General features: G+C 30.4%; 2 protein-coding genes across 2 annotated transcripts in view; one reads left to right on the top strand and one right to left on the bottom strand.

The window, feature by feature from the left end:
• The window catches only part of LOC139517706 (cell death-inducing p53-target protein 1-like), a 79,892-nt gene extending 65,191 nt beyond the window's left edge, over nt 1-14,701 (bottom strand). The window contains exon 1 of the mRNA XM_071309020.1: nt 14,695-14,701. The gene's annotated coding sequence lies outside the window, so the exon portion shown is untranslated. The remainder of the gene's footprint in view (nt 1-14,694) is intronic.
• Nucleotides 6,416-6,814, top strand: LOC139515477 (glycine-rich protein-like). Its single transcript, XM_071305050.1, has one exon. It carries the CDS (start codon nt 6,416-6,418, stop codon nt 6,812-6,814), a length of 399 nt encoding a protein of 132 aa, XP_071161151.1.
• Nucleotides 14,702-15,589: the final 888 nt, after the last annotated feature.

The raw sequence follows: 15,589 nt of genomic DNA, 5'->3' as shown, positions 1-15,589 counted from the left end.
TAATTTCAAATTTTATAAAGGGACGAATTTAGAAAGATTTGAATATCATTCGGCTCTGATTTACAATAGTCTCTTTGCTGATTGTTTTTTTTTATGTTTGACAAGCAGCTACACTCCTATGAACCATTCCAACATAGGGATTTCAAAATAAATAGTATACTTTAAAAATATTTGGTTTTGATTATAAATACCTAAATAAACGTAAAAAAGTAAACATCTTTCAGTGATGAAGAAAAAAACAAAAAACTTATACAATTTTAAATAGATATTTTCTTCGAGATCTATTATTAAAGGTTAAATAAATACTTGTTTTCCAATTTCCAACTGACTCAAGATGGTAAAATCGTATAATTATGTCTTAAGACTCGGATTTTTGTGTATACTTTAATGTGAAAGTATGATGCCACTTATTCGAATTGAATAAAAAGTGGTATTTTTCATTCAGGTTATTATGGTAATATTGTTTATAAAGTTAGGAATTGTCCTTTCAATCTGTCTCCTTGGCTTAATACACTTATATAAATTTCTATGTCATTTGATCTCTGTGTAGAGTTGTGTCATTGACAATCAAACCACTTTATATATATATATATATATATATATATCGATTGCATTGATAAAGGTTATTCTTGAATCACTGTGTTTGTATTTTAACGGAAAATATATATTTACTAGTTTATATTTTAAACAAAACTAAACAGTTTATTTTTTTTCTTCAGTATAGTTGTCTTGGCTTGCATAATCAAGTCTTCGTGTATTGTTGATGAAATAGCTGTAAGATTTGTTTTTCATGAAATGCAGCAACCGATATTGAAAAGGAAAATACCAAAAATACCGTAATCAAAAAGCAAAATCTAAAGCTCAAACACACCAAACGAATGGATAACAACTGTCATATTCCAGACTTCGGACAGGAATTTTGTATGTAAAAAACGGTGGACTAAACCTGGTTTTATAGCTAGCTAAAACTCTCACTTGCATTACAAATGCATACAATTCAATTGTATTGACAACGATATGTGAACAAAACAAACAGTAGAGTAAAACAAAAAAGTTAAAATGTAAAAAAAAAAAAGGGAACAGCAGCCAAAATTGTGTTATAATCTTAATCAGTGTAAAAACAAGCAAAATATGTCAGCAAAGAAAAACAAGAAAAACTGCATTATATGCCATTCATATTTGGTGTATGATGGTATCTTTTCTTACCAGCAGCTGAATTTTTATGGCCTATTATTTTTCTGTATTGCTTTTTTATTGTTAGTCTTTATGTTTTATTATTCTACTGATAAATTTTAACAGATGACGAGGCGGATTAAGATCTTAAAAAATAGTTTAACCCCGCCACATTTTCATGAACATGGTCCGAGACAGCACCACCCCAATAATTGACGTATGTCATATATTTTTGGTTTTCCTTTATTTGAGTATTGGGTTTTAAAGGCACATCTTTAGTTGATTTCATTGAATCAATTGACAACTTTTATAGACTCAACTTTTATGTATAAATTCAAAGTATCATGAAACTTGCTTGAATTGAACGAAATGTGCTATTTCAAATGCAGGTAATTATAGTACTATTCTTTATAACGGCACTATCGGTTGACAAAAGTCTGTTGTTGAAGAATATAGTTACGTTGTTCTTTTAATGTGTTTTGATTATTTTTGTTGGTTTGTTACCTTTTTAAGACATATACATCAAATCTTCTTTTATAAATATTAACTACTGCAAATGCAGAAGTTTACAATGTTTTACTATTGCAGACGTTGCTGTATAAAATACAGTAGCTGGTAAAAGAATGACTGTAGAAATTATATCAATATGAATAAAAAAAATAGTTTTGAAGAGGATAAGAAACAACAGACCAGAAATAAATACTAAACAGACACAAAAGGACAAACAGTAGTCAATAAACTTCAAACAGAAACTTTAAGACTGAGCTTGATTAACCTCGTTAATCCTGGTACCTTTGAAAACTATTTAAACCGAAAGAAAAATCTTGTCCGGTCTTCCATTGGTTACAAAATATCGAAAAATTAAAGTCATCTCTTTGTTCATTATCATTTTTGTTGCTGGCAAATGTACATTAAAAAAACGGTGATTTAATAGCATTGATCAATAAATACGAAAAGAAAGTCGGAATTGATGATACCAAATAAGTTTGGCAATTTAATCGATTCTATTTATATCTAGCTTAACCTCCCTCTTGTATGACAGTTGTTAATGGTTCTGTTATAGTTGTCCGTTTACACAAATCTGCTTACTGTGTTTATGTACCTCATCAAATGTTGTCTCATTTTTGCATTATTTTTAATTTATTGGGTAAAAAGGTGTCTGCATTTATATCACGATTACTCTAAAATGTAAATTTTTTGCCTTAAACACTTTAAACATAAATATTTGATAAGACAGCTTTTACATATGGTAGGAAGTTATTTGTCATGTAAAGAATTGTAATGCAAAATATCTTGATTTTAACGAGAATGATGTCCTTTTTTTTTAGTATTTGGAAGTCGATGATGATATTTTGCCTCAGTTAGCAATCTTGTTTGAAATTCAGAATCATTCCGATGTGTATTCCTGCTAAACTGATGAGGTCTCAACTTCTTTAAGTAGGTGTAATTCAGTTATCTCGTTTGCCATTTTGACTACTAACAGACTACGGTATGACAAAATGTAAAACAATATATGCGAGAAAAGACTATTTCATATTTTTACTTACATCTAGAAATGAATAATAATCAAAACTACACTTTATGAAGATGGTTTTAATGTTTCTAATTGTTGTCTCTTTGCATCATAGTGCAGCATGTTACATCATACATTATTGATAGTATACAGCAGTCAAATATATTAAATTTTGTCTCCTTACTGAAGGTTGGTGTTTCAATTCCAAAAGGTTTCCTTGCTCTATCTGTAGAATTTGCCTTTTGTGTCATTTAAAATACATGTGATGCAAATTAGCATGCCTTCTGATGTGATATTCAGCACTTTTTTTTATGATAAATTGCAAATTGCCAACCTTTTTTCATTTTTTGTCAGTCCTCTATAAAAACCAAGGATTTTACAACATATGCAGTTAAATGAAATCATTTTTTTTAAACAAAGCAAAGTTTGTACCATTAAGAGTTGGGAACCATTATATCGAAGTACAATGTATAAATATAAATCAAAATATGAATTGAACACAATGAAACTTTTTATACAAAAAAGTAGCATTCTTCGTCTGCGTGGTCATCAGTCAATGTACTTTAGGTGGTCTTCTGTCAATGTACTTAAAATTTTAAATTAGGATGTCATAGAAAAAAACAACTGAAAGTTATTTATATTCCAAAATTTTTTCTCTAAAGGTCGAACCCAATACTTACTGATATTACAATTAAAATATATTGTAAATCCTGTTGATAAATGATGTTTAATGAGCGGTTATTTTTATGATGTGTTACATCATTAAAAAGGCAATTTAATGAAAAATCGTATATTTGAATGTAAAACATTTTTTGTTTGACGAATTGACAATATAAATCTCCATCTTGCGGTTCATGCTGGAGTATATAAACCTCTAAGAATTCTTCATCTGCACAGTTTAACGTCTTCAAAAGGTAAGTTAAATATATCTTGTTTTCTGTTTGGGAATCTACGTTTTATCCTCACGCTTTCATTAAAAATGAATTGAAGTTAATTGTAATAAGGTTTAAGCAGACAATAATCCAAAAAAGAAAGAAAAAAAAAGAAAAATTGCCAAATATATCAAACAAAACGGCCAAGTATGTACCTCAAACCAGACCCTCATATAGCTAGGGGGTTGATGAAATTAACGGGACTTTTATTTATTATTCTTGAGCATGTTTTTTTTCTGGATTTTGTAACCACTATCAGTTTTGACAAATTGTTTTTAATCGATCGTACAAAATAACTAAACAGTTTGGATTTTCCAAATGAGCCGTTTCACTCGACATAGGACAAGCATATAACATGCTGCATGTCTCTACTGTGAAGACTGTATGTTTACCTTTTCACTTTTCTATTGGGCCATTTTAATTATTGACATTCATGCTACAATTCTTTTAGAGATATGTATTTTTATGGAGGATTGCGAACTCCCTTTTTACTATTAAAATCTATTCATAAATAGATTGCTCTTAAACTTTGTACTAGTTTGGCTTTTATATATTTTGATATGAGCGTCACTGATGAGTCTTGTGTAGACGAAACGCGCGTCTGGCGTACTAAATTATAATCCTGGTACCTTTGATAACTATTTACATTACTGGGTCGATGTCACTGCTGGTGGACGTTTCATCCCCGAGGGTATCACCAGCCCAGTAGTCAACACTTCGGTGTTGACATTAATATCAATAATGTAGTCATTTTTCTAAATTTCCTGTTTACAAAACTTTTGAATTTTTCGAAAAACTTAGGATTTTCTTATACCAGGCAATAGATTACCTAAGCCATATTTGGCACAACTTTTTGGAATTTTGGATCCTCAATGCTCTTCAACTTTGTACTAGTTTGGCTTTTTAAATATTTTGATATGAGCGTCACTGATGAGTCTTGTGTAGACGAAACGCGCGTCTGGCGTACTAAATTATAATCCTGGTACCTTTGATAACTATTTACAACTGCATTTTCATTTATATCAAATTAGGAAATACTTTGGAAATTGATTTATAAATAATAAATTCAGCCAATTTCTTAGGGTGTAATATATCAAGCATTGATTGCTTACCCTAATTGTCGTTTTTTCATCAGTCAGGTTTTTGGGCCGGATTTCTCTATCTATTCTTTAGGGTCTATAGTGTTTTGTGAACTTATTTATGTCGGTGTATCTTTTATTCCTTTTCACAAAGGCTTTGTATTTTTTTTTCGACTTTAGATTTCGATTGTCTACTGTTATCTACTTACAGTGTCAAAACTTGTGTGGCCAACCTAATTACCTTATAAACGAAAGGAAATATTTCAAGTTTATATTGAATTTCAAAGGGCAAATAGCGAGCCATTCAATCGACACTTTTACTGATTTTATTAACTTGAAAAATAGACCGGAGCAGATTTGTTAACGAATGAAGTAGTCAATATGATAAATTTCGGATGAAACGTCATGGTGATCTGTTCTTTCCACAACGATGATTCTTTTTCAGATACTTATTATAATATATCTGATGAATTGTCAGATACTTATACCTGATGAATTGTCATTTTTTAATTTTCTTGAATATTATTAAATGTATAGATCTTACTGGAAAAAAAACCATTGTGTGTAAACAGGTTTTAAACACAATCTCTCCCTAGATATTGTTATGAAGAAAAGAAAAAAGAATCATTTAGACGTTTTCAACATTATTTACAAAATTGAATTTTTTAACGAATTTACTTATTAAATCTTTAAAAAAACATGTGCATAATTATTTACAAATCAGAACACTAGACTTGTTTGAAAGGCCATTTAACATTTAAAACAAGAATAATATACATTAAATTTACTGATATACCATACACAAGGTAACAATCTTTAATTATATATATATGAATGAATGAATGAATAAATAGTTTATTAGAGTGCAACCTGAATATATACAATATCATATTATTAATTCGTATATTTTAACAAATATGATTCGTTCAGGGATAGTCACATGTTAAACTACATTTTCGAAGGTAAAGAGAAAACGGCGGATAGCAAAAAGCATATTGACCGGCAAATTTTTGCACGGTTATTTTTAGAATATCTAAAAACCGATATACTTTGTGACGTCATGTAATGAATTTCAGGATATTGTTTAACGTTTTGAAACAAATGATATCGGTGATTGATTATTTGACGAAAAAAAATCTTCAAATACATAAGATGTCCAAAAAAAAAGTAAATGAAATAACAACTAATATATTGTTATTGTCAAGGAGACAATGTAATATCTATAAAGTTCCAACAAACCTAAATGACGATTTTGTTACAAACATGGTCGGAAATTAATAATATAAAAAATATAGCCTTTATATGAGGTCAATACAGGATATATCGACCCAAAGAAGTATATCGACCTCGTACTTCGTCCTCAGTCAATATACTTCTTTCAGGTCAATATATCCTTGTATCGACCTCATACAAAGGCTATATTTGTATAATGTACATATGTATATAAGTGCTCAAATCCTTTTTGAAATGGATTGAAATTGAGTATTAAAGAGTCGAAATCAAATGCTACAAATAAATACCTATGATTATTTAACATTAATCCATAAGTTTAAATGGTATTCAGTAGAATGAGCAGAACAGGCAAATAAACCAATTTTATAATTAATGTACATAACAGTTTCTATCATGGTAGTGTTCTAGATCCAGAGAAAATATCAAAGTTTACTGCTGTGTATATTTTACTTTCATTTGTCATCTTTATTATATTTCAGCTAACAATGAAGCTCGCCATTGCTCTAGTCGTACTATTGTCAGCCGTGTGCATTAATGCACATGCTCCATGTTATGGTAAGGGTTGTGGATATAGAAACATTGGCTATGATGTCGGACATGTCGGCTATGGTTTAGGATATGGCGGCGTTGGTTTAGGATATGGCGGGTATGGTTCAGGATATGGCGGAGTTGGGTTAGGATATGGCGGGTATGGTTTGGGATATGGCGGAGTTGGATTCGGATATGATGGTGTTGGATTAGGATATGGCGGGATTGGATTAGGATATGGCGGAGTTGGTGGATTAAATTTAGGATATATCGGAGGATATGGTGGATTAGGTTTGGGATATGGTGGCAGATCTAGTGTGGGTGGCGGATATCATGCAAAGAAAGGAGCTTATTGAAGATATCTCTCATCAAAATGATAAAACGGGCATGACAATACATTATAAACCACGCATTTATTTCTGTATATGTACTGCAATAAAGTTATAGCCGGCAGATGCATGTTTTGTTTTCTATAAAGTAATAGAAATTGTATTTTGCTGTGTTAAGTTTATATATTCTCAGTTTTTATCTACATATGTTATTAAACAATCATGACTAAAAGCGCACAGCTATAAACAAGTGGCTAGATGCTGTAAATATATACTGGTATTAGATCGGTTTAAGTTTGGTAGTCTGGAAACATGTTTGCAACTTTTTCCACTGATTGAAAACAAATATAAAGATTAGGTATAAAACAGCAACCCAACACCACAAACTGGCACATAGAAGCAGTTGAATACTGAGATAGATAGAGTCAAACTAAAACACATGGTTTGATGCGTTTTAGTCGTATTATTTGGTCACATGTTTGTTTTTTCTATAAAGATTTAATCCCTACTCATGATGTAGTTTACAGCACTTGTCATTACTTAGTTTCTATTATTGTTGTTGTAACTGCTGATTCCCGGGGTAAATCACACGAAGAGGTTGGCTTAATGACGGAGATCTAGAGAAAGGCATGAACGTAGAAAGTCATGTTTTGTCAACTAGTGGAAGTTATATAATACTTTCATAGATAAATGTATTTCTTGATTACAAAAAGACGATTATTAAATACATACAGATAGCATTCTATTTATGAAAACTAAATCATTAGCAAACACGGAATACAATACATGTTGTTTTTTGGAAGATATTGTACTCGTATAAAAAGAAAAAGGACTAATATTTTTGTTTATATACGTTAAGAATTTAAAAAAAGATAGAAATTCGTCAGATTATGGTGTAGTAACTATTTCAGACGAAAATAACGATTGATTGATTGTTGAATGCTTTACGCCGAATAAGCACACATTTGGATATATCGAAGGAGAATAACGAACATTATTAATTTTTAAACAGTATTATTGGAGAAACTGTTTTTTTTTCTAATGCATTACTAACCTTCAAAATTGCAAATCTTCTGGTGATGACTTCATTAATAATGAATATATTGAGAATAGCACCCAGATTTTTATGAAAATCTATATAAAACTATTTAATGTTGTATCAAGGTGTATTTGATACTGGAAAAAGTGTCGAACTTTGGCAAATCGGTAATTAAAATTATCGTTAATCATCTCAACGAGATGGCTTTTCTCGCTTAAACCGGTACGGCGAAAACGAGAAAAGCAATCGAATTGAGATGACCAACGATAATCTGTTTATCGCTATTTTACATATGACGAAGTTGTCAGTATCATGTCAATTTCATTAGCAACGCCACGTGCCTCCTTAGTTTCTAGCGATAATTTTGCATCTCAAGCGAGTAGCATGATATGAAAATTTTTCACAAAAAAAGATCAAAGGAAAATGCACAAAATAGCGATAATGTTGTATGTACGTTTTTATAAAAACAAAGGTGATCAGTCAGAAGCTTAAAAACTACAGATCAATAGCTATACATTGCTTATAGTATTGTGCTATTTTATGTTTTAGTCTCTGCTGTTTAGCATTTGTCATGTTGTAAATATGTTTTCGTTGCTATAGCATTTATATGCCTTTTGAAATGAAGTATAATTTATTCATTCATTCAACTGTTTGATACGTCATTTTTACGTCAATTCTGAATTTCAAACTTTTTTTGGAAGAATAGGTATTGTTTAACGAAAAACTGTTTGGTTTCAGAAAAGGATATTCCACTACAGATAGCAGATTTACTCTATATATTTTGTTTGAACTACTGAGACAAAAAAGACATAATAACATTCTTGTGCTTTTATTGGTTTTGCCTAAGCATTGATACAGTTTGGAGATCTAGCCTTTGTTCAATACTCATTTAACATACTGAAAATAAAGTTGTCTAAATCACTATTATTATATTTTAAATATGGGTATTTTAAACGTAAGAAAGAAAACAATCTTACGGAGATGTAGACAAAACAACTTAGCCAATTTTTAATAGATAATTATCTTCCAGATCTGATATTAAATGTTAGATATATACTCGTTTTCTAATATCAAACTGACACATCATGGTCAAATCGTACAATTTTGTCTTAAGACTCGGGAAATTTGTGTATACTTTATTGTAAAAGTATGATGTCATTTGCTTTAAATCCAGGTTGTTATGATAATATTGCTTATAAAGTTATGAATTGTCCTTTAATTCTGTCTCCTTGGCATTATAGACCTATATAAATGTCTGTGTCATTTCATTTTTCGAAAGAGTTGTCTCATTATCAATCATACCACGTCTTTTATTTGATATCTATTTCATTGATAGAAATAGTTTTTATACAGCTGTTCTTGAATCACTGTGTTTGTTTTTTAGGGAAAACATATACTTCCTAGTTCATATATATATATTTTTGTTGACTTGCTTAAACTAGTTTTCGTGTACTGTTAATGAAGTAGCTGTACGAAATGCAGCAACTGATATAAAAAAGGAAAATACCAATTATACTGAACTCCGAGAAAAATTCAAAACGGAAAGTCCGTAATCAAATGACAATATCTAAAGCTCAAACACATCAAACGAATGGATAATAACTGTCATATTCCTGACTTAGTACAGGCATTATTTAGGTAAAAGAATGTGGATTAAACCTGGTTTTATAGCTAGCTAAGTACTCACTTGTATTACAGTAAAATACAATTCAATTATATTTACAACGACATGTGAACAAACCAAACAGTCATACTAGGTAAAAATATTAAAAATTACGTTATGTTATAATCTTAATCACACAAAAAAAACAAAACCAAATATGTAAAAAAAGAAAAACAAAAAGGCATATAGACAAATGACAGTTAAGCCATTTAAATTAAGTGTAGGATGGTATGCTTTTTATCACTGGATAAGCTAAGTCAAAAGTTGAATAAGGGACGTATTGTATCATATGTACAGTTGTGTAATGTATTTAAATTATGGTAAATTATTTAAAAGTTGTGGATTTCGTTACGACATTTCGAACGTTTACTTATTCTTCAATACAAACAAATATATCGATAAAATTTTTGGCTGTACATCAGTAGAATTCTTATCAATAACGGAATATCATATTTTTCTTTCCTTTTTCTTTAAGTTAATTCACTAGACACTCTTATATCGATGCATTGTGTCTTTTGTTTTTATGTAAGTTGTTGTTGGTTATTCTTGTCTATTTTATTTGCTTTTCGTAAATTGTATCGTTATAAATTATGCAGTAAGTTTTCTCGTTTGAATTGTTTAAAAAAAGAAGAAAAAAAAAAACCGGGATCGACCCCAGATGCAACGAAATGAAATGAAGCCCTGTAAATTAATGAACGTATATTCATATTATTAATATCGGATTTATATTAGGATACAAAAGCTGGCTTGTAGATGTCTCAAGTCTAAACATCACAATTCGAATAGTAATTCATAAGATTGTCAGTTCAGAAATGTTCGATAGATTTAAATTATATAAACTTTCAAATATTTCGATATGGCAATTCAAATTTCCTTACACTGAATTTAGGAAATGTTTTCCACAAATACTATGTACAAGAAATGGATTTGTTTTTAGGCATATAAGGGGTTGCTTTGTTAATAGAATCTAACGCACATATAATCATCGGAGACTATTAACTTGTCTACTTACGCTAAATTGTTAATGCATTTTCAATGATATGCAAAGGTACCAAATGTTATTAACATGTAATCAGACAAATAAGTTATTCAAGTTTCAGTACAATTACTTGCTAATGAATCAGTTTTTATACCAGTACCGACACACTAGTACTGGATAGATAGCATCGTCTAGAAAAATATATTCAAGTAGTCCTATACCTGCGGTATTTTAAAACCCAAAATTATACCGATATCCATAAGCATGTCACGTGTTCTGGAATAGTTTAGTCGGCAGAGTTCGATATTATAAAAGCCAATTTAGCCTTTATAATATAAGGTACATTTCTGATGGAGTTGCAACTTTAGGAAAATTACATTTCCCTTACTTATGAAGATGAAATGTACTAACAATATGTACCATTTAATTACGTTGGGACCACAGAACTGGCTACTAGGCGGATGCTACTATTTTGAACGCGTAAACAGCCAGCTGTATGTTACAAGGTAGCTTTTTGTTTTGTGGCACTTCAGTGTTTCTGTTGTTCCGTTGTTTTCCACTTTTAGTTGATGTGTATCCTTCGGGTTTAGTTTGTTTTTCGGAATTGTCTTCTCTCAATCGATTTATGACTTTTAAACATAGGTATACTACTGTTGCCTTTATTTACCGATCAAGTGGTAATTAAAAACAAAAGATAATTGCAGGTTGAGAGCGGCAATACATTACATTGCTTTTCATTAAATTTTGACATGTTTGTGTGTAGATACTTTTTGTCATGAATGAATACATCATCTTTCATCTTTTTCCTTTAAGCAGGATAATTGTTTGTTTCATGTTTTGTAGTTCATCCTAGAACAAAACGTTTTGTCATGCAGCGTTCTTTCTTTTGTTGTAAATTAATTTCATGAACATTATTTACTTTAAACAAACGATTAAATTAAACTTGAAAAGATTAAGAATTTAGTTAATCTATCGCTTTCTATCTACTTAATTCGTTTCTACAATTACTCTACATGTCAAAATGGTAAACGGGTTAACTGTATTACAACTATTTAAACAAAGTAGTTGAGACTTTAACGGTTTTCCAGGAATACATTTTGGAGACTGAAGACTCTGAATTCCTATCAAGATCGCTCAGTTGAAACCATAATAGTATTTAAGGCAACAAATTACATACCAGCAAATAAAAATATTGGCAAATAACTACAACTACTTTTTTCACCAATTAAATTATAAACAAATTTAATAAATGAGACAACATTTGATGAGGTCCATACACACAGTAAACAGACTTGTGAGAACGGATAACTCTAACAGAACTATGAACAAATGAACAAACAGTGGGAAGTTTAGATAGATATAAATGGTAACTATTCAAATTGAAGGACGCCTCCGGGTGCGGGAGTTTCTCGCTGCATTGAAGACCAATTGAAGGCCTTTTGCTGTTGTCTGTTATATGGTCGGGTTGTTCTCTCTTTGACACATTCCCCATTTCCATTCTTAATTTCATCATAAATACAAGGATTGAAATTTTGTATTTGCGCCAGACGCGTGTTTCATCTACAAAACTCTCATTAGTGACACTCAAATAAAAAAGTTAAAAGCCAAATAAAGGACGAAGTGGAAAGGAATTGAGGACAAACAATTCCAAAAGATTTTTCCACATACAGCATATGTAATATATTCCTGAGGTAGAAAAAGCTTAGTTAAGTTTTTTAAACACATTTATTATTATGACCATATCAATGATAATTCATGTCAACATAGAAGTGCTGACTACTGGGCTGGTGATACCCTCGGGAATTAAAAATTCCACAAGGAGTTGCATCGACCCAGTGGTTGTAAATAAACTCATCATAGAAACCAAGACAGCACCATTAGAATAATAATAGGTATTAGAATGCCAGAAGTCATCATACCAATATAAACAGAAAAGTTACAGTTTGAGGAGGATAAAAAACATAGCTCTAGGGCCTGGTTTTCGAAAGTATCTTATGACTAAGACATGTCTTATGATGGTCTTAGGACATGTCATAGTCGTAAGATATGTTTTCGAAAGTGTCCCAAGTTATGATTTGTCATAACTTTTGTCGTAAACTTAAGACCTCTAGCGACATGACTTATGATGGTCTTATGATTGTCAACTTAAATTTTAATTACTTTTCATGTATACTTTCATGTTAATTGCAATAAAAATATTTGTTATGTTTCTCAGTTAGCTAAATAGTTAAGATTTTACTTTTCTCAACTACGTGAATTAAAATTTGAATCTCCTGCGACATATAATTTGGAATTCTTTTCTAAATCATGTTTTTTTTATAATAAATATACATATTATTTCGTTCGTAGTATAATTCACGTATATGCACGGACTTTTCGTTAAGCGGGTACTCGATGTACCGAATCTAAAAAGTATTCACAGTTAAATAACCATGCATATATGATAATACACGTAAGCGAAGTTCAATATTTATTATATATTACAAACTAAATTTAAACAAATTATCAACTCATACATGCATCGTATTTCAATTCCTTTTTGTTTAATTTCATGTTCATTATAATGAAATAAATAAAATATTCGTAAATATTAAGAATGGTACTATTTTATATGTTCATACTTTTCATTTTCATTTTATATTTATCAATTTTTAATAATTTATTTAAGATAATAGAAGTTATGTTCACTTATGACAGTCATAAGAGCATCATAGCTATGATTCTCTTAAGACAGCTTTGATTTACATCCTATGACATATCATATGATAGTCATAAGATGATCATAAAAAATGTCCTAAGATATATCTTATGACATATCTTATGATACTTTCGAAAACCAGGCCCCTGGAATATAAGCGGAGGCAACTTCACCTTCAATATTTGATAACCAATATCGGAAAATAAACGTCATCTCTTTTGTAATTAAACACGTTCGTTTCTTCTGGCAATTATACAGTGAAATAACAGTGAAACAATAGCATTGATGAAAAAATACGAAAGTGAAAGTGGGAATCGACGATATCAAATAAGTTTGGCAATTGAATCGATTATATTTATATCTAGCTTAACCTCCCTCTTGTATGACAGTTGTTAATGGTTCTGTTATAGTTATCCGTTCACACAGATCTGTAGACTATGTGTATGTACCTCACCAAATTTTGTCTAATTTATTTAATTGTTTTTGTACATTTTTTGCCTTAACACTTAAACATAAGTATTTGATAAGACAGCTTTAACATATGGTAAGAAGTTATTTGTTATGTAACGAATTGTAATGCAAAAAGTGCAGTCCCTCACTATCTAGCTTGATTTAAACGAGACTGATGTCCCTTTTTCAGTAATTGGAAGTTGATGGATATTTTGCCTTAACTAATCAATCTTGTTCGTAATTCGGAATCTTTCCTATGTGTATTCCTGGAAAACCGATGAGGTCTCAACTTCTTAGTTTAAGATGGGGTAATTCAGGTATCCCGTCGGCCATTTTGACATGTCTAGTAATTGTAAAAACAAATTTAGTGGATAAAAAGTGACAGATTAACTAAATTCTTAATCTTTTCAGGTTTGAAATGTTGTAATTCTTTAATATTGTTTTAACTTAATCGTTTGTTAAAAGTAAATAGTTTTGTTTGTTCATGGAATTCATTTCTAGCTAAAGAAAGAACGCTATATGACAACAGGTTTTGTTCCAGGATGAACTACAATACATGATACAGAACTTTTGTTTACAAACAATTATCTTTTTAAAAGGAAAAGATGAGAGACGATGTATTCATTTATGACAAAAAGTAACTTCACACACAAGTCAAAATTTAATGCAAGGCAATTACACCTCCAATTTATTGCCGTTCCCAACCTGAAATTATATATTTTTTATACCACTTGATCGGTGAAATAAAGGCAACAGTAGTATACCGCTGTTCAAAAGTCATAAATCGATTGAGAGAAGACAAATCCGGATTACAAACTAAAACCGAGTATAACACATCAACTAAGAGAGGAAAACAACGGAACAACAGAAACACTGCAGTGCTTCAAAACCAAAAACGCTACATTGTAACGTTTCCACAAAAGTAGCATCTACCTAGTAGCCACTTCTGTGCTGCCAACATAATTGAAATGGTACATTTTATTTGTACATTTCCTCTGCGTGATTTAGGGAAATGAAATTATCCTAAAACTGCAACTCTATCAGACATGTATCTTATATTATAAAGGCTTGGTTTTTATTTTTTTCTAGCTTTTTTGATTTCGAGCTATATATTCTGACTAAAATGATTTAAGAACACGTGACATGCTATTTTTTATCGGTATTGTTTTGTTTTTATATACCGCAGGTATTTGACTACTAATTTAATTTTCTAAATAGTGCCATCTGTTCAGTATTTATGTGTAAGGTAATGGCATAACAAAATGAATCATTGTTATTGTACTAAAATCAGAATCACTTTGTTTGTCTGATTACTTGTGAATCCCGTTTGGTACCTTTGCATATCATTGAAAATGCACTATTACCAATTCGGCGAGTGCAGACAAATAAATAGTCTACGATGTTAACAGGTGAGTTAAGTTTTATTAACGAAGTAACTACTTAAAGGCATACAATGACAAACACTTTTCGTATGCATACAGCATAGGCTCTGTGAGAAAGTGTTCCTATATTCGATGTAACAGTGTAAGGACAGATGAAAATTTGAATTGTCATATCGAAAAATAAGAAAATTTTTATGTTTTATATCTGTCGAACATTGCTGAACTGATAATCTTATGAATTACTGTTTGAACTGTGATAAGAACTACTTTGAGGAAATTATTTGAAACATGTTGATTCACAAGACCTGTACTTAAGTTTACGACTGATATAGATTTGAAAATATCTGACGGTTTAGACTAGAGTCAGTTATTGCATGATACTTTATTTCCGAAAAAATTAACACGAATATACGTTCATTAATGTACAGCAGCTTCATACCATTTTGAAGCATCTAGGTTCGATATCTATTATTATCATTTTGTATATTTTCTAACATTAATATAAAAATAAGGGTATGTGGTATGCTTGCCAGTACGACAATTATTCTCTTTGGTTATAATAGCGTTGATGTGTACAATCATTGTTCACTG

This window comes from Mytilus edulis, chromosome 3 (genome assembly GCF_963676685.1).
Source record: "Mytilus edulis chromosome 3, xbMytEdul2.2, whole genome shotgun sequence".
Classification (NCBI taxonomy): domain Eukaryota; kingdom Metazoa; phylum Mollusca; class Bivalvia; order Mytilida; family Mytilidae; genus Mytilus; species Mytilus edulis.
Note: the sequence above shows the minus strand (reverse complement) of the source record. Positions and strands in the feature narration are given on the sequence as shown.